The sequence below is a fragment of the Pristis pectinata genome, chromosome 5 (assembly GCF_009764475.1).
Source record: "Pristis pectinata isolate sPriPec2 chromosome 5, sPriPec2.1.pri, whole genome shotgun sequence".
Classification (NCBI taxonomy): Eukaryota; Metazoa; Chordata; class Chondrichthyes; order Rhinopristiformes; family Pristidae; genus Pristis; species Pristis pectinata.
In genome coordinates, this window is record NC_067409.1 from 110,934,757 (window position 1) to 110,955,380 (window position 20,624).

The 20,624-nt window shown below is 41.2% G+C and overlaps 1 protein-coding gene across 1 annotated transcript in view; it reads left to right on the forward strand.

Annotated features, from left to right (window-relative positions):
* azi2 (5-azacytidine induced 2) overlaps window positions 1-14,507 on the forward strand; it is a 68,589-nt gene extending 54,082 nt beyond the window's left edge. Inside the window, exons 7-8 of the mRNA XM_052016189.1 lie at window positions 2,620-2,744; window positions 11,889-14,507. Coding sequence (XP_051872149.1) covers window positions 2,620-2,744; window positions 11,889-12,289 — 526 coding nt within the window. The 3' untranslated portion in view covers window positions 12,290-14,507. The remainder of the gene's footprint in view (window positions 1-2,619; window positions 2,745-11,888) is intronic.
* Window positions 14,508-20,624: the final 6,117 nt, after the last annotated feature.

The following is a 20,624-nucleotide window of genomic DNA, read 5'->3' on the forward strand; positions in this document are numbered from 1 at the left end:
TTCAGCCTTGATGGCAAGGGTTGCTTCTGACTCGTGACTGCACTAGGCAGAGTGGTGGCAGATATCTTTCTAGTGCTTTTTCTTGTTATGAGAATGGGATGAAGCAAATCTAATATGCTTGCAGACAGAAATTAGCTTCAGTTCCTTGACAGTAGACTAAAAATTGATTTTCTAAACGTTTCCCGTGCAATTGTTACTGGTACTGGGTCAGTGCTGTGTCTGGAACTGTTGGTGTACCAATGCTAGTTTATAGAACTTGATCACCTGTGTCTCATTCCAGTAAGCAGTGATGGTGCAGACTGAAGAAGAAACTGAAATTTATTGTTTAGTTTTGTTTTAAATTTGTGGAAAGATTTTTGTTGAGAGGATGATCTTATTTTGTAATTACCACCTCTGTCACGGTCTTTTATCCTTCATGGAGTTGCAGTTTCTGTTCTTCAATTTGTAATCACTTTTCTCCTCAAAGTCTGAGAGAATGTGTTGAAAACAGTAATTACTTTTCTGCACCTAAAAATGAGAGTAGGTTAGCAAAAGTATTTGATGAGTAATCTAGGACTTAGATTTTTGAAAACTGGCAAAATCTAATTGTATTGGTTTACTATTGTCACTTGTACCGAGGTACAGTGGAAAAACTTGTCTTGCATACCGATCGTACAGGTCAATTCATTACACAGTGCAGTCACATTGAGTTAGTACAGAGTGCATTGATGTAGTACAGGTAAAAACAATAACAATACAGAGTAAAGTGTCACAGCTACAGAGAAAGTGCAGTGCAATAAGGTGCAAGGTCACAACAAGGTAGATCGTGAGGTCATAGGCCATCTCATTGTATAAGGGAACCGTTCAATAGTCTTATCACAGTGGGGTAGAAGTCTGGTAGTATGTGCCCTCAGGCTCCTGTATCTTCTACCCGATGGAAGAGTAGAGAAGAGAGAATGTCCTGGGTGGGTGGGGTCTTTGATTATGCTGGCTGCTACACCAAGACAACTAGAGATAAAGACAGAGTCCAAGGAGGGGAGGCTGGTGATCTCCTTCAGACGGAGGAACTCAGCAGGTCAGGCAACATGTATGGAGGGAAATAAACAGTCAACATTTCGGGTCGAGACCCTTCATCAGGACTGGAACAGAGGAAGGCAGAAGCCAGAATAAAGAGGTCAGGGGAGGGGGAGGAGCACAGGCTGGCAGGTGATAGGTGAGTGGGTGGGGGAAGGGGGAATGAAACGGAGTGATGTAAGAAGCTGAGTGATAGGTGGAAGAGGCAAAGGGCTAGAGAAGAAGGAATGCGTTAGAGGACAGTAGACCATGGGATAAAGGGAAGGAGGAGGGAATCAGAGGGAGGTGATGGACAGGTCGTGAGGGTGGAGGAGGGGAAAAGGAAGCCACGGGGATGAGGGAAAACAAAGTTGGGGGGGGGGGAAACAGAGGGGAGTGGTTACTGGAATTTGGAGAAATTGATGTTGATGCTGTCAGGTTGGAGACCACCAAGGGGGAATATGAGGTGTTGCTCCTCCAACCTGCTTCTGGCCTTAGAGGCAGTAGAGGAGGCCATGGATAGATGTGTCAGTATGGGAATGGGATGCGGAATTGAAGTGGGTGACCACTGGGAGATCCTGACTGTTGTGGCGGACAGAGCGAAGGTGCTCAACGAAGTGGTCACCCAATCTACGTCGGGTCTCACCGACGTAGAGGACGCCGCACCGCATGCACGGTAGTGTAGTGGTTAGTGTAACGCAATTACAGCGCCAGTGGCCCGGGTTCAATTCCGGCCGCTGTCTGTAAGGAGTTTGTACGTTCTCCCCGTGTCTGCGTGGGTTTCCTCTGGGTGCTCTGGTTTCCTCCCATATTCCAAAGGCGTAGGGGTTAGGAAGTTGTGGGCATGCTATGTTGGCGCCGGAAGCGTGGCGACACTTGCAGGCTGCCCCCAGAACACACTCTACGCAAAAGATGCATTTCACTGTGTGTTTTGATGTACATGTGACTAATAAATCTTATCTTAATAAATGACACCCTTGGATTTACAGGTGAAGCATCAACTCCTTTATTCTTTTGGAAATGGAATCCAAACTAATCTCTGAGTTGTATCTGTTTATTGCCATGATTTGATTGTGTAACTGACTAATCTTTATTTCTATTTTTTCTATCTGTACTCATATCATGTTTCACAATTGGTCCTCAGGCACTGAAATTTCCCTGTAACCAAAAAGAATGGATGGCCACTGCACTTCATTGTTAAATATTGGGCTCTCTGGCCTTGTAAAAGGAAACAATTAGCAGGACTTAAAAATGTATTTAGTGTTTCTAAACTGTTAAGTATATAAAGGTGAAAACTGTTGCACTGTGGGAGAAAATCCTATACAGCAAACCTTTTATTATTTTATTTAGATAGAAGAAATAGATCATATTTTTGACAAACATGCAATGATTTTTCCACAGTTCCTTCCAGTTTAAAGTTACAACTTGGAAAAAAAATATATAGTTTAAGAAGTATTATTTCTTGGTCTTTTTTCCCAGCAGCTTATCATAACAGCTATTTGGTTTTATAGACAATGACATTGTTTTGTACTTCACTTGTGACAATGTTTGACAATGTAGGCAATGCAAGTTTTTTTTTAATTTTAGAGAAGTTGGTCTGCAAAAACCCTACCAGGATCTGATGAGAGAAATGTCTAACTTACATTTGGTGACAAAAACGCAAGCTGAGCTTCTGCGAAAACTGTTAGCCACACACGGCTCAACAAAGAATGGTAAGTAGTGTGTGTGGAGGGGAAATGGTCTACCTTTAACCACGGACTCTATCAATGCCAATAAAAGAGCAGCTATCGAATATTATCTTGTCAACATCTTGTGATAAACTGATAAGTCTAAATATGTAAGTTACAGTCTGCCCTTCATATATTTTAGGTCTGGCTATCTGTGCTGATTAGCTTCACACATAAAGGTGTTGCTAGTGCACAACAAATATGTTCTGTACTTTTTTTCTGTTCCCCTTTCTGCTTCTCCTCCGTAGTTACCGCACGACAAGTTAAACTACCCTTGCAAACAAAGCTGAGGTGTGACCTAAACCATTTTGTAGCATCCTTGATGTTTAATCTTTCAACTTACTGGGAAAAAAAGTCTACAACTTGAAAGTTTGGTGTAAAACTAATTATTTTGATTTTTATTTTTTAAAAATTGTCTCTGAAGAAAGCCACAAATTATTCCATATTGGAGATAAATCATGATTTAAATTTTTTATTGTAGCAATTTCACTGAAATCAGTTTTTGCCACAATATAAATAATGATATGAGCCTATATGTGTTTTGCTTTTTGTAGTGAAATAGGAGAGAACCATTCTGCTTTTATTTAAATAAATGTTATTTTTGAGAAAATAACATTGAGCAGAATGAGCAAATCACATCACATGTGATGTGATACATTTATCAGATTTTTACATTTTGAGTAAATACGTTTTACTTCAAGATTCGGTTTCTTCTGAAAGGGACATTTCATTCATATGTTAATTTATTTTTAGTTTCTTTCTTATAACTGAAAAATTATTTTGTATGTAAAATGCTTGCAGTACTTTTTAAGCTGTCAAGATATTTCAATGTTTATAAAGTTTATTATTTCAAGACTGGGCTTCTTGTTTCCTGTTATCTTGGAACAAATGTATGGCTGTGTAGCCTTTCAAGACTGCTTCATCATTCTGTCGGGTGGTGGCTGCTAATATCTCATCCAGGCTTACTCGTATTTGCTTTATATTCCTTGATGCCCGTAACCAACAAGGAACTTGACTTAAAAATTTGTAATTGGCTGGACATCCGTTGTCTTGCATCAAAGTGAATTAAAGATCTCCTGTGCGTTTTATGTGCTGATTTTATTCCTAAGTGACCTGGCTCTAATATTAAGATTAATTACTGGAGAATGTAATTTCTCTGTATTACTCAGTTGAATCCCATAATCATTTGAACGTTTCAGAATGATCACTCCTCATGCTCGTATGGCAGTCTAACCTTCCTTAGAGAATGGGCTATTTTTTTCAGCACCTCCCAAGCAAACAAACTCTGACAACTAGAAGGAGAAGAGCAGCAAACAAATGTAGACACACAAATTCACCGTACAGTTCTGACTTGGAAATATTCCCTGTACCTACAAATCACTGGGTTGAAATAATGGAAACTTGGATCCTATGAATTGCAGTGCTTCACTATCATATTTTTGTAGGATTTCAGCAATAAATGCTGTCCATCTACATCTTGTAAATTAATTGAAAAAGAAAGCATCTCAATTTATATAATTTACTTCCAGTTTAACTTTTTAAATTTCAGTATCATTCTGATGAATCTGTATAATCATTCTAGATCAAATGTATAGATGTTTTCATGGAAAACAACAAAGGTGTAACAATCCCACTCTTGCAGAAGGCATGTTGGTGTGATGTGATTTGCTCATTCTGAGAAGCTGAAACTGCTGGTTATTATAAGGTCATTACTCCAGTATATGGAGGAGGCAGAGGCCCTGAATGCGGTGCACGTTTTGAAAATGGGAAAGGTGCAAACAAAAGGATTAAAAAGGACATCCTGCAGCATCTCTTCAATGATTGGCCAGCAATCAGCCTCATCCTGAGACAAAAAGATGAGAGATTGTAGAGCTTTAATTCTCCAAAAGGCCTGAATTGTAGTAAACAGTACAATATCATCAAAGTCTTTAATGGGATTGTTTGTCATTCATTAATTCAGAGTGGATGCCACTGGAAAGTTCTGCATTTATGGCCCTTCCCTAAGTGCTCTGGTTCTTCTGGTAAAGTTACTCCCACAGTGGGAAGAAGTTCCAGTATTTACAAGCGTCAGACAAAGGGTAGCATGAAGTTCCAAGTCAGGATGGTGTGTGGTTTTACACCATATAAGATGTAGGAGCATTCAGCCCATCGAGCCTGCTCCACCATTCGATCATGGCTGATTCACTATTCCCTCTCAACCCCATTCTCCTGCCTTCTCCCTGGAATTTTTGACACCCTTACTAATCAAGAACCTATCAACCTCCGCTTTAAATATACCCAATGACTTGGCCTCCACAGCCGTCTGTGGCAACGAATTCCACAGATTCACCACCCCCTTGCTAAAGAAATTCCTCCTCATCTCTGTTCTAAAGTGATGCCCTTCTATTCTGAGGCTGTGCCCTCTGGTCCTGGACTCTCCCACTGCTGGAAGCATCCACTCTATCCAGGCCTTTCAATATACAGTAGGTTTCACTGAGATTCTGCCACCATCACCCCCAACCACCCCCCCCCCCCCATCCTTCTAAACTCCAGTGACTACAGGCCCAGAGGTATCAAACACGCCTCATGCCTTAACCCTTTCATCCTTGGGATCATTCTCGTAAATATCTTCTGGATCCTCTCCAATGCCAGCACATCCATCCTTAGATACGGGGCCCAAAACTGCTCACAATACTCCAAATGCGGTCTGATCCATGCCTTATAAAGCCTCTGCGTTATATCCTTGGTTTTATATTCTAGTCCTCTTGAAGGACTAGAATTCTCCCCTTTTTGAGGAGAACCTGCTGCCCTTGTCCTCAGCCCACTTCCCTAACAGATCAGGATCCCCCTGTAATCAATGGTAACCTTCTAAACTATCAACAACACCACCTAATTTCATATCATCTGCAAACTTACTGATCAGGCCTTGTGTATTTGCATCCAAATCATCTATATAAATAATGAATAACAAGGGTCCCAACACCAACCCCTGCGGCACACCACTAGACACCAGGCTCCATTCCGAGAAACAACCTTCAACCACCACCCTCTGCTTCCTACCTCCGAGCCAATTTTGAATCCACCTAACCAGCTCTCCCTGGATTCCATGGAACCTAACCTTCCAGACCAAACTGCCATGCGGGACCTTGTTGAAGGCCTTGCTGAAGTCCAAATAGACAACATCCACTGCCCTCCCCTCATCTACCTTTTTGGTTACCTCTTTTAAAAAAAATTCAAAGATTTGTCAAGCACGACTTTCCACGCACAAAGCCATGCTGATTCCTCCTAATCGGGCTCTGTCTAGCGAAATGCTGGTAGATCCTGTCCCTCAGAATTCCCTCCAGTAACTTCCCCACTAGTGATGTCAGGCTGACCGGCCTGTAGTTCCCTGGCTTGTCCTGCTACCCTTAAACAATGGAACAACATTAGCCACCTTCCAGTTAAACTGGAGAAATTGGTGTTGTCTTCCTTGGAGGAAAGAAAAGGCTGAGCGGGATTTGATAGAGGAGTACAAGATCACTGATAGTTTAGAAAAGGTAAACAGAAGCTGTTCTCATTTGTGAATGACTTAAAAATAGAGGCAGATTTAAAATTTTGGGCAAAGGTACAGAGCAGATGTGAGGTAAAACATCTTTACAAAGAGAATCATTGTGATCTGGAACATTGCTTTTAAGACAGGTGGAAACATAATCAGGGCTTTCAAGAGGCAATTGGATCAGCAGCTAGAGGGAAAGTAATTTTCTATGCATTGGGAAAAGACCAAGAAAATCAAATTAACGTGATTGTGCTACTAGGAACTGGTTTTAACTCAATAATCCAAACAGCATTCTGAGCTACAACAAGCCTATCTACCTTGGTGCTTGCTGGCAAAAACTGTCTTTCACCATGTTGCTGGGAGCTTAATCTCCTAGTCTGTGTTTTGCTGAGTGTCCTTTTTTCAGTTATCCAGGCTATGCTGAGATTTTTGTGTGTACCTGAATGGCGAGTGGTCTCTAACTCTGTGAGACTTCAGGAAGGAGTAAGGTCTCTGGCTTTGTTTGGGACTTGATTTGGGGGGGATTCCATAGTGGTTGTCTGGGATGAGAGTGAGAGTCTGATGGGTTAGAAGGAGGGATTATAAAGGGAAGTTGGGATGTTCCCTCTCCATGTCAAAACAGAACATGACCAAGCTAAGCCCCCAAGGGGCTCCTTATCAGTCACTTGGGAGGATGAAGCATTCACACTATCAGCATGCAAGGGGACCCCATAGATGAGCCTATGATTACGGAGTAATCAGTAGAATTTCTGATATTCAAGAAATCACAGTTATTGCTGGAAAGTGGTGCTGAGTTAGAAGATCAACCATAATTGCAGAGGAGGCATAAGGAACAAAATGGTCTATCCCTACTTCTTTCTTATGTTCTTGGGAGTGTCATGGAGTTCACCAGATTCGGCCAAGATTTTAGCAGGCGCATTGGTAAATAGCCAACAGTGCACAACTGTTGCAAATGATAGGAAAGTCACAACCAGCTTTCGATTGTACAGTCTGGCTATTTGTGATTGGTGATGTTCTTAATAATTGATTTAATTCAGAATTATCAAATATTGCTATTCCTAAGGACGAGCTTCACACCTGAATTTCTCCTCATTTGTTTATTCTCAATTAATTCATTGTCAAATTCATGAGGTAAAAACTTTTAATACAACTTTGTTTTTCCGACCAATAGAGACTATTCGTGACAAGGAGAGGTTGGACAAAGTTGGATTGTTTTCTTTGGAGAGTTGGGGGCTGAGGGGAGACCTGATAGAAGTTTATAAAATTATGAGAAGCATAGATAGGGTAGACAGTCGGTCTTTTTCCGTGGGTGGAAATGTTAAATAGGAGAGGGCTTAGCTTTTTTGGGGGGGTGAAGGGGGGGTTAGTTTAAAGGAGATTTACAAGGCAAGTTTTGTTTATAGAGAGTGGAAAACACTGCTGGGGAGGTGGCTGAAGTATGTACGAAGCAGTGTTTAAGAGGCATTTAGACAGACACATGAACAGACAGGGAATGGAGGGATATAGACCATGTGCAGGCAGATGGGATTAATTTAGATTGTTATCATGATCGGCACAGATACTGTGGCTGAAGGGCCTGTTCTTGTGCTGTGCTAGGTAAGTTGGTTTATTATTGTCAAATATACTGAGGTACAGTGAAAAACTTGTCTTGCATACCGTCCACACAGATTAATTCATTACAGCAGTGCATTGAGGTAGTGCAAGGGAAAACAATTCAGGGCAAAATGCTACAGCCTTAAAATAAGAAATTTTAAGCATGAGTTACATTTGCAATAAGCTGCATCAAAGTCAGCTATCCATCTATCCTCCAAACCTTTCTCTGTGGATTAAATTAACTCCATTCCCAAATGCCCTGATGGGTTTCCAGTAATTGAGAAATTTAAAAAAAACATGAAGTTCTCAGCCAGTCAGGCAGCACCTAGAGAAAAAAAAAGCAGAGTTAACATTTCAAGTCAGTGGCCCGGAACGCTGGAGTGTTTCCAGCACTCCCTGTCTTTACCTCAGAATTCCAGCATCTGTAGTTTATTATAATTGAGTTTGTTTGGAGGCTGTCCCAAAATTGTAGTTAGTTTTTCTGATGCAAAGTAGCTGGAGAATCCTCTAGCAGTCACAAAGCTCATGATTCAAGAAATACTAAAGCCATCTTGGGCACCTTACTGCAGAGACCTTTACACGTTATTTTAATGGCTTTTGTATTATGGTTCCATGTGTGCTGTTATTCTCTGTACTTTGCTGGATTTCTCAGAGTGCTGGATAGAATTGACAGAACACTCATGTATAGTTGCCTTTCCTTCTGCAGCCCTGACTCTCCCCTATCTTCATCAGACCCCTCCAATGCCATAAAAGACAATTTAACTGAACGTGTTTACATAATTTAGCCTTTAAGATCCTGGCACAGTTCTCGTACAGCTTTCCATATCAGAAAAAAAATGTTTTATTTCAGAATATTTCATTACCCTCAGTACCAATTACAAAAATTCGTAACTTGACGGAAAAGTTAAACTGCACTTATTAATAACTAGACCTTCAGAGGAGTATTTTAATTGCAAAGCTGGCTGGCAGTAAGGATTGTGAGGAGAATCTAGAGATCCTTCAAGGAGATGTGGAGCAGCTAAGTAAATGACAAGCACGTGACAACGGCCACTTCCTGTGTCATAAATTTTAGATGATTTTATGCTGTTTTGCAATGTTAAACAGTTTTAGAAATTTTAAAAACTACAAAAATAAGAAACATTAAAACTATTTTAAAACTGAGTACAATCAACAGCTAATCTAATCCTTAACATTTCTTTACTATTCTAAACTTCAAAATTTTTAAAAATAATAATTTATCTCTGAAATAAGTGATTAATTAGCACATCAAAATCACAGAAAAGTATGTGGCAGTTCTGATATTTCAGCTCTTCTGCTTTTTGGATGTAGCAGTGTCCACAGACAGGCTTAAAGTTCCTTTCCAGTCCCTCAAGGTACCCTGCTCATTCCAAGACCAGTGCTTTTGGGTGAGCGTCTTCACTGCACAACTTGAGTTCTGGTAAGTTCGGGACCAGACAGGTGGTGTTTGGTGCAAAGATGCTGGATTCACACATCGTGGTCAGTCCATGATGGTGGGTGTGTGGTCCTCAACCAAGAGAGATCCAGACCTACTTTGTAAAGCCGACCATGAATAGGTGCCATGATATTTAAAGTGCTTGGTAGAGCCACATACTGCTTACCTTTCATAACACAGAATCGTTCTGTGGGAAGGAGTTTTATCCTTTTACAGTCCTCCATCTTAGTATCATGAAGCCCCATTTTTCTAGTTACATTTAAACCATTTTTGAAAAAAAGAAACATTATAAATATTCCAAAGTTGTTTATTGTCATCTGCACAAGTACATGTATGCATAGGTACAATGAAAAACTTACTTGCAGCAGCATCACAGGCACATAGTATCACGAGTGGCATTCACAGAAAAACATAAATACAAATTATGCTCGATTTTTACAAGAAAGAACACAATTTTCATTGTAGTGCAAAGTGGTCACAGTGTTGCTATACTGAGGTAGTGATTAGAGTTGTGCAGGTCGGTTCAAGAACTGAATGGTTGAAGGGAAGTAGCTGTTCCTGAACCTGGTGGTGTGGGACTTCAGGATTCTGTACCTCCTGCCTGATGGTAGCTGCGAGAAGATGGCGTGGCCCAGACTGTAGGGATATAGATGTAGCCTTCTGGAGGCAGCGCCTCATGTAAATACTACTGACAGTGGGGAGGGATGTGCCCGTGATGTATTGGGCAGAGTCCACTACTCTCTGCAGCTTCTTGCATTCCTGTGCATTTGAATTGCTGTACCAGACCATGATGCAACCAGTCAGGATACTTTCAACAGTACATCTGTAGAAGTTTGTTAGTGTTCAGTGACATGCTGAACCTCCTTAACCTTCTAAGAAAATAAAGACACTGGCGCGCCTTCCTTGTGACTGCATCGATGCGCTGGGCCCCAGACAGGTCAAATGATATGTTAATGCCCAGGAATTTATAGCTGCAGACTATCTTCGCTGCCGATCCCCCAGTGTAGATTGGCGTATGTTCGCCTTCCCGAAGTCAGCAGTCGGCAAATATTCAGCAACATCTGTGGAAAGAGAAACAAACTTAATATTTTGGATTGATGATCTCTTGTCAGAATTCATTGAGCCTTTCATCAGATACCTTGTCTGTCGCTATTGCAGATACAGGACTCATTCTGAGCAACATATCCATTCTCTTTCTCCTGTTAACCCCAAGTTCCATCTATTGTCTTGACATGACATAAAAAAAGAAATCTGTTTGATATTTGTATATCTGTCATCTTTAATTTTTTTTTGCAAAAAGTCATTATTGCCTCTCTCCACCCATTCCGTCATCTACTTCCCTCTCTTTAACAACAGCCCTGCCTCAGTCCAAGCCTTTCTACTTCTGCATTTGATATTCCAAAAATTCTCCTGGCCACCTCTCCAGCTTCCATCCTTCAGCAGTTTCAGTTCATCCAACACTGTGCTGTCCTCCCCAAGCAATGCCTTCTTGCACTCTGTACCTCTGTCAATGTCACTGTTTCAAAACAAAAATCTCAATCCTCTCTAATGCTGTGACTTCACCAGCCCGACACCCCCCTGAAACATCTGCTTTGCTCCACTTCTGGTGCTCCCTTGAGTTTGATTGCTCTGTAATTGGCAGCCATGTCCTCAGTGTTTAGAAATTCTTACCCTAATCCTCTCTCCCTCTCTTTTCCCCAAGACTCTCCTTAAACTGCTTGGGCAGAGAAGTAGTTTTATCAGCTGTTCTATTATCCCTTTATGTGGCTCTATATTAAATTTTGAGAGTCTGGTGCAGTATCTTAGGTTTTATTACATTAAAGGTACTGTATAAATGATTTATTGTAGTTTGTAACACTTCCTTGTATTATTCTATGGTAAATCTATATCACTTGAAATCAATTCTCATCGGTGTCATTAACTTCAGTTGATGTTATACCTCATTTTAAAGTCTGCAGTAATCGTGAATCCTTGAAAGTATTGTTATGACCTATGTATTTAGCAAAGTTTTGAACTTCCATGATATTGAGTGCTATAATCTAGCCTGCTGTATCAATTTTCCATACAAATTATATTAATGTCTGCTTACTCATACACTTTCACTCAGCATAATCATTGTATTTGTAATTTTTATTCCTTGAGGTGGGTGAGTCTTTTATCTACTCTTTTGTCGTGCACAGCAAAAGCCCTTTTCTACAAGAGGAATGGGAAATACTTGATTTGGGTGTCAATTGCATCAGCAAACTCTCAAAGAAACATTCTTGCCAATATTTATCCTGCTCGATAATTGTCAGTTGTAAATAGGATCTGCATGACGTAGTACAAAGTTAGGCCATATTAAATAGATACTGCTGTGTCCCAACAAAGTTTATTTCAATTAAACATTGTATGGAATATGCCTGGTGTTTAATGAAATGATTTTCCTTTCGTACAGCCGTAAGCAGACAATTTGTTTGTCTCTTTCTGTCAAAGTGTCAGCCTCAAAAGGCTTGAGAGCAGGAATTAAATTAAAATGTACAGATAAAAATCGCCTTGTAATTTACTTTTTTCCTGTATTCGATGTACTCAGCTCAAAGCCTGGATGATTTGTTACTTGACTGTGGAAAACTGGAGCTCAATTCTTCGGGGGCAACGTATCAAGCTGTGCATCCTTCGTCAAAGGAGGCTGATGTGAAAATTTCCAGATTTGCTGCATCTCGCCGTTTCCAGCAGGATACAGCAGCCTTTTGTGACCAGGAGTTCCTTGTACCGTGGGCAAGTTCACGACCCCCTCCTGCTGGCAGTGCTGCCTTAGAAGAAAATGTTTCTTGTGGAAAGGGCTCAATTGATGATAACTCATGGGTTTTTCCTACCCCACCAGTGGGCAGTCCAAGTGATGCAGCATTCTGGAAAACTGGAAGTACACCTGGCTCTTCGGCTGTGAAAATTCCTGTTGTGAATATGTGTGATCCATTTTTGTTCCGGAGCTGAGCTGTATAACTTGTGAGCATTCGGCTAAATAGGAAACTCTATTTGTAAAGTATTTTAAAAATGCTGACGTAAAAGTAATTGGATTAGCTGGTGATAGTATCTGCTGATGCTTTTTTAATTTATATCTGAATTCGGAAAACATTTTGACAGTAGCTGATAATTGTTGCAGAATGCACCAAGCTTCAGAAATATACAGTGATATTATCTTCTTCAGCTAATAATCTATCTGTATATCAAACAAAAATATTATAGAAATGTTTATATTCTGAAGCTTTAATCTTCACTTGGGCACACCTGTGAATATAGGAAATGCTGCTGAAATCCTCAAACATGGCCTTAAGTAATAAAGTCAAGCAGAGGAAAATGTATAGTATGTGATCAACTCAAATCTGCAGATCTTATTTGCTAAACTCTGTTTGAAGGCAGGTAAATGAAACACCATGCATTCTCTCTGATAATAAACATTATTCTGTGACGAAAGACATTTTACTCGACGGTCATGCACTGATTTCACTCTGGTTTAGTTTTGACTCCTCTAAAAGTGCCTCCATATGTTTTGTATATACTATTTTTTAGAAGAAGCCTCTCCTAACCTCAGTGCCAATCTCACCCAAACCATTGCGAATAGTTGCTTTAAAAATAAAATCAAACGTCTAGATTTCTCTAAAAGTTGTTTATTCATGTATTTTCATTGTGTACAGAAACAATGGAAAACTGTTGTATAACCTGTCAGCTTTCTCTGTACAATTCCTTCTCTCTTGTGGCTGTTCCTTGGAAAGAGAATGATTTGCTCCCATTACAGTTCTTTGGGTTCTGATGTAACTGAAGAGTCCCAGTGTTGGACCTGGAGATTTTGCCGAGGAGGTGGGGGTGGGGGGAAGGAGGTGCTTGGTGTGATGTTCAGATGGTGGTTTGGGAAGTGGTATACTCCTTCCACTGCTCTACACCGGGTTTCTGTGTGCTCCCAATGCATGGACAGGGCTATCAGTGCCATCACAAATGTTCCTTCTCCACTTCAAATGGCCATGGATTTCCAAGAGTCAGTAGGGATGTTGTATTTTTCAAGAAGGTTTCTGAGAACTTCCATGAATCTTTTCCTCGGTCACCTAGTAATTTCTTCCTGTAGTTCCCTTTTGTGTGGTCTGTTGCAGAGCCTGATAAAAGGCACAAGTTGAATTGATGCACAGCCATCTTAAAAGTGTAATGTCTTTATTTTCTCCTGATATTCATTACATAATTTAAATAAAAATGAGTTGATGTAGGTTTTTTTTTGGCCTGGTCAGTTCTCTGTTTAGTGGAGTGGGAATGCAAGAGCTTTCCAATATTGGATGCTTATTACCCCTTGGCTTTCTCTTAATTGACTGGTCTGTCTGAGCTGCTGGGCAAGTCACAGTGAGGATAACTACCTGTTTGGAAAAGAGTTAGTTGTCCAGGAATCTGTCTTGGTTTGCATTCAGTACCTTTGTAGGGGGACAAAAATTGCAGTTACATACCTGAATCCAATTGAATGGCATGGAAGGTTTGCAAAGGGAGGGGGGCTGTGGCTAATTGAAATAAAATGAATTAAAATTAAAAATATTTACAGATCATGCTGTTTCTGTGGTTGAGGAAATCTGCTTTTAAGAAAACGTAATGGTGGGCTTGCATTCAAGCTGTAGACATCTCTGACCAGGCCGAATTTTCCATGTCCTAACAATTAAAGTACGACTGCAAACTATCACTGAAAATTGTTCTGAGTTTTAATATTAAAGTGCTCTCCCAGCTCGATTTCTTCAGATTTTTAATGGTGACGTGGCATATTTTGCAGTCACCAGTTTTGCTCACTTATGTTGCTCTGTTGCAATCATTCTCATCAATTTAGCATTCATTCAACTTTGATTATGTCCAATTTGAGTAATTAGTGGAAGCATAAAACAAAGCTGAAATAGAATTGAATTTTGATTATGATCCAAAATATTTATATGTCAGATAGTCTGCGTAACCCCTGCAGATCACTACTAAAACTTATTTTGCCATTCATGTTTGCATTGTGGAGCACAGTTGTATATGTATTGTTATATATAGATTGAATAAATAAATATTTACTAAATATTTTTAAAGCCATGATATTAATTAGTGAGGAGGAATTGCTCCTATTTTGCTTGCTTGTATCTTTTGTGTAAGTGATATTGGTGTGGCCTGTAAATATACTTACCTGATTAAATCTTTCCTTGATGAGCCATCATTTTATTTTCAAGTGAATTTGTTAACACGGAACATGAGATGAATAGTCTCTCCACAGACACTTTAATTTTTTTTGTTCCTTTGTTGTTTTTTTTTCTTGCTTTTTATTTAAGCCTCTTTTCAAACTGTTTGATAATAAAACAGGCCCAGGATTTTCAGATTTCCCCAGCCAGTTGCGAAATCTTATATTCATGAATTCTAGCTTTCACCCTTCCCATACTATTACAATCATATATGTTTTGGGGGGGGAGGAAAAGAGGTGAGATTGGGGCTAGAAAGGAATAGTTTCTTTTCTCTCATGGACATTTCCCCCATTTCTCATTTCTTTTTTTCTTTCTTTTTCCCTTTCTTGTCTTTGGAGCAGACTCGATGGGCCGAATGACCTCCGTCTGCTCCCTTGTGATCTTGTGAAATAATACACATGGGAATGCCTTTTAATTTGGTTCAAGTGCATTCAGCAGGGGAGTTGCAGTGAATTGGATCATAAATCAATAAAGAAATGGGGGGCTATGTGGGAGGGAAGGGTTAGATAGATCTTGGAGCAGGATAAAATGTCGGCACAACATTGTGGGCCGGAGGGCCTGTACTGTGCTGTAGTGTTCTATAAACCCTGCAAGGGGGAAGTTCAGGTGCCATTTCAGACACAATTGATCCTGCCATTGGTGAATCTGAATCAAAAACCATGCCATCCCATAATTATTACACTTTATAGATGTAAATATAGCTTGTGGCCTCCATAAATCTAAGCATGTAGGATATAATTTCACTAAATATCTGTCCTTAATAAAGAAACTAGACATATTTCCAGCCTTGACCATGATGTTGTCCAAAACTAGGCCATAGTTTCTGGCAAGATTTAATGACCTCAACTGTTTGACAAAGTGTCACTTTCACTCATTTTGTTGCACCCAGTCTTAACTTTGTATAGAAATTATTGATGGGCAATTGTACCCTAAATGAAGTTTGACTTGCAAAGAGGAATCAATAAAGGAACTTTATTTATTCTCAAATTGTACTGAGATTTAAGGTGTGAGGCATTAAAGAATTATGTCGGGGCCATGTTGAATGGGGTCCAAAGACATCCAGAGAAGAAGGGGTATCATTGGAGTCGAGCTGGATTAAGGCCTTGAGAGGAACATCAGGTCTGGGGTCCTAGTGCGATGCTGTGCTTTGAAATCGTGGTTACCCCGTGAACGTTCAATAATGGCTGCTTCTGGGTCAGGGGAGTCCAGCGTTCTGGGGAATAATGGCACTTGATGTTGCGGTCCAGATCCCAGATGCGTTTTACACTTCCCTCCCGCTGTCACATACTCTTAACCTCAATTGGAGAGGTGAAAAGAACCAGGTCCAGCATCAGGGTAAGGTTTCAAGCATCAGCACGACATCAGCATTAGTTTAGGGAAAAGCTTACTTAGCCTGCCTTTCCTATGTTCATTTCCAACTCTCTTCTGTTGCTTCCGTTCTGTTAGGGTCCCAGCTTGTTTGTCCAGCCAACCCGTAGATACTGCCACCAGTGCTTGTCCATATTCATTTTCCCCGATTCAGAATGTTGCTCCTATCCCCTTAATTCCTTCCATCTCATAACTGTAAACCCAAACATCCCTTTTTCCACCCCACCCTTTTTGGATCCTTGGCTCTCTTCAGCTAGCTGTGCTATGAGACAGCTAGCAGAGGAAGAAAGGCATTTGTTTGTGTTAAATCTATGCGAAACCTGTTCTATCACATGGCACATGGGTAATGCATAATAATTTTGAACCTTGCACAAAAGTGACATGGAAGGGTTTCCAGATCCATGTATTTTTATTGCAAAGGCTTGAGCAAAATCTTGACTAGAGCAGATTTGGTGCTGTGTAGTTTGGAGAGAATCCATACGCACACAATGCCTGCAGCGTAACAGCCATCTCCAGCAACACCTGCTGGGAAAACCTTGAGTTCCAAATATACAACGATGGTTCTGAAAGGGTAAGCACTAAGATATATAAATATTATCAGCCAACATGAACAACATTTGATGCTCACTCAAATAGGAAGTTATTGTTTCAGCACCTCCTTACAAACAAAACTAATAGCTGATCTACTAGGTGTGAAGGAGCAGAAGGTATTTTGAATCAGTCAAACGTTACTGCGAGTTAGCACTTCAGCAAAAATTCTGCTAATTTCTTGCTGCAATTTCAGCAGCAGTTAAGGGAACAGATTAAAGTTCATTAATATCCAAATCAGAACGACTTGGAGGAAACTTTGAAACCCTTGCTCCTGCTTTTCTTGCCCAAGGGAACTACGTACAGGGAAAGAAGTAATGTTCTGCAGCTCTTACCATTTTGAATTTTATTCCCACTACGACTAATCTTGCCTTTGTCGAGGTGAGTACATAAAAGATTCTGTAAGGAATTATCCACACGCGAGTTTCACAAGTTTTGTTGATAGTCCAAATTCAGTATTGCTGAAGCAAGTTGTTATCCTTTTTTCCCTGCGAGCGACTATTATGTTGATGAAACAGCTGTTCCAACATACTACTGTAGTTTAATTCTCTTACTTAGAATAACCTGATACTTTAATTGTATTTTAGCCAGATGGAGTCGAATGCTTTCGTTAACCAATCAGCAGGAGAGGGTGATCCCACATACTTAAGTACTAGTTTGATGGCCTTTACCATTGAGCACAAAAGAAGCATAGACAGCAGTCCAGAAAATCAACTTCTTTCTATTCTGTTGGTGTGACCAGCACTCGTGATACAGTTGTTTCAGTATAATGTTGAAAGATTGTCTGAAAACCATTTCTTTTACTGATTTCACATTATGCTTGATTTTGTGATTCATTAAAAATAAAGAATTGTTTCCAATGGAACCTTGCTCCTTATTGAACACACGAATGACAAGCTTTCTGAAAATCAGTTTAGTTCATGTCGTACCCTGGAATTTGTCAGAAAAAGTGAATGCATCGGACACAGAATCCAATTAGGCTCTGTACTGGAACCAAGTTTAATTTACGAACATATAAATTGGCACAGAGCAGTGGTATGAAGACAGAAGAGACTGGAATCTGGAACAAAAAACAGAATACAGGAAGAACTCAGTGGGTCAAATACCTCTATACCTCTATCTGTCTATACCTCTCGCTGCCTTGGCACAGCAGCCAGCATAATCAAAGACCCCACCCACCCGGGTCATTCTCTCTTCTCTCCTCTTCCATCAGATACAGGAGCCTGAGGGCACGTACCACCAGGCTCAAGGACAGCTGTGATAAGACTATTGAACGGTTCCCTTATACGATGAGATGGACTCTGACCTCACAATCTACCTTGTTTGACCTTGCACCTTATTGTCTACCTGTACTGCACTTCCCTGTAGCTGTGACACTTTACTCTGTATTCTGTTATTGTTTTTACCCTGTACTACCTCAATGCACTGTGTAATGAATTGATCTGTATGAAAGGTACGCAAGACAAATTTTTCACTGTATCTCGGTACAAGTGACAATAATAAACCAATACCAATATCAAACAGCGTCTGTGGAGGCTGATCAAGACCCTACATCAAGACTGAGATGGCAGAGGAAAGATCGCCGGTATACAGTGGTACAAAGGGGTGGTGGGATATAGGCTGGTAGATGGATCACGTTGTAGCTGGTGTAAAAGGCAGGGGATGATGTGTTGGATGCCCCTTTCAATTCCTCCCACTTTCTGCAGATCAAAGGGTAGCCACGGGCACTCACAAGGGCCCTGGCTGCACCTGTCATTTTGTGGGCAATGTGGAGCAGGTCCTTCTTCCAAGCCTGTTCCAGTCACCTCCTCACTCTCTCTCCACTGCAACAACTGCATTGGTGCTGCTTTCTGCACTCATGCAGAACTCATTAATGTCCTCACCACCAACGTCCCCCCCCCGCCCTCAAATTCACCCGGACCATCCTCTTCCTTTTCTGGATCTCTCCGTCCACATCTGGGCAGCCACTGACATCTTGGATAAACCTACTGACTCCCATGGCTACCTCGACCATACCTCCTTCCACGCTGCCTCCTGTAAGAATGCCACCCCTTTCTCTCAAGTTTTGCGTCTCCGCCGCATCTGTTCCCAAGTTGCGGCCACCTGCTCCAGGGTTTCTGAAATGTCCTCCTTCTGGAAATGTGGATTCCCCTCTGTCATGGCATTTCGTCCATTCCCCACACGTCTGTTCTTCCCCCCCACCCAATCCCCAGAAGGCCAACAATAGAATTCCCATGGTCCTTATCTTCCTCCTCACCATCCTCCGCCATTTCACCGGCTCCAACGTAATCCCCTCACCAGCGAGATCTTCTCACCCCCACCCTCTCTGCTTTCTGCAGGGACCACCCCTCCTTGGGCTGCTCATTCTTTGCCACCCACACCTCACCGTCCCGTTACTTCCTCCTGCAACGGTGGAAGGTGTCCCCTTCGCCTCCTCCTTCACCACCATCCAGGGACCTAAACAGCCCTTCCAGGTGATGCAGAGGTTCACCTGCTCCTCTCCCAACCTGGTCTAACTGGAAAGTTCCCTCCTCTATGTTGGTGAATGCAAGTGTAGACTAGGTGGCCATTTTGCAGACCACCTGCGCTCTGTCCACAATGGCAGTGTTGAGGTTCCAGTTGCGTGTAATTTTAACCCTCCTTTCCACTCCCACACCGACCTCTCTGTCCTCAGCCTTCTCAATTGCTTTTGAGAGGCCAAATGCTAATTGGAAGAACAACATCGCATGTTCCACTTGGGTACTTACTACCCAATGGGATGAACAGAGCATTGTCCAATTTCCGGTCCACCAGCTTCTATCCCACCCCCGTACAACTACGTATACACTGGCAATCGTTCTCTCTTCCCTCTGAGCCTCCACTTGAAGTGACAACTTACCCCTATTGTCTTCACAGATGCTGCCTGACCCATTTAATTTCCCCCAACATTCTGTTTTCTGTTCAATGAAAATCAATGATTTGGCTGTTGTAGTAATTTATCCACATACAATAAAAGCTTACAATTCACATCTGTATTTTAGCTCTGAAAAATAGCTCTTTAAAGCTTATTATAAGAACATGATTTTTAAAGATTCCAAGAACCATCTAAAAGTGAATTTAGCTAATCTGTTGTTCTTGAATAATTTTTTTATTATAAAATTGGCAATTTGATTACCATAGGGTCATGAAGGAATAAAGTACAGCAACAGGTCCTGTGGCTCACTTCGTCCATGACGACCACCAGATCCCCATTCTACCCCAATCCATTCTCGGGTTATTGGAACAGAATAGTGTCTCAAACAAATAGATTAGAACATAGAACATAGAACATTACAGCACAGTACAGGCCCTTTGGCCCACGATGTTGTGCCAACATCTTATCCTGCTCTAAAATCTATCCAACCCTTCCCTCCCATATAGCCCCCTATTTTTCTATCATTCATGTGTCTATCTAAGAGTTTCTTAAATATCTCTAATGTATCTGCCCCCACAACCTCTGACGGCAGTGCGTTCCACACACCCACCACTCTCTGTGTAAAAAACTTACCTCTGGCATCCCCCTTACAGCTTCCTCCAATCACCTTAAAATTATGTCCCCTCATGTTAGCCATTGTTACCCTGGGAAAAAGTCTCTGACTGTCCACTCGATCTATGCCTCTTATCATCTTGTACACCTCTATCAAGTCACTTCTCATCCTCCTTCTCTCCAAAGAGAAAAGCCCTAGCTCACTCAACCTATCCTCATAAGACATGCTCTCCAATCCAGGCAACATCCTGGTAAATCTCCGCTGCACCCTCTCTAAAGCTTCCACATCCTTCCTATAATGAGGCGGCCAGAACTGAACACAATACTCCAAGTGTGGTCTGACCAGAGTTCTATAGAGCTGCAACATCACCTTGCAACTCTTGAACTCAGTACCCTGACTAATGAAGGCCAACGCTCCATGCCCCTTCTTAACAACCCTATCGACCTGTGTGGCAACCTTGAGGGATCGATGGATGTGGACCCCAAGATCCCTCTGTTCCTCCACACTGCTAAGAGTCCTGCCATTGACCTTGGATTAAATAGATAGCAGAATTTTCACTAATTTGGACACTAGATTATGGGAAATGTTCTATTTTATAAACTATGTATATCATTGAGAACTCAATAG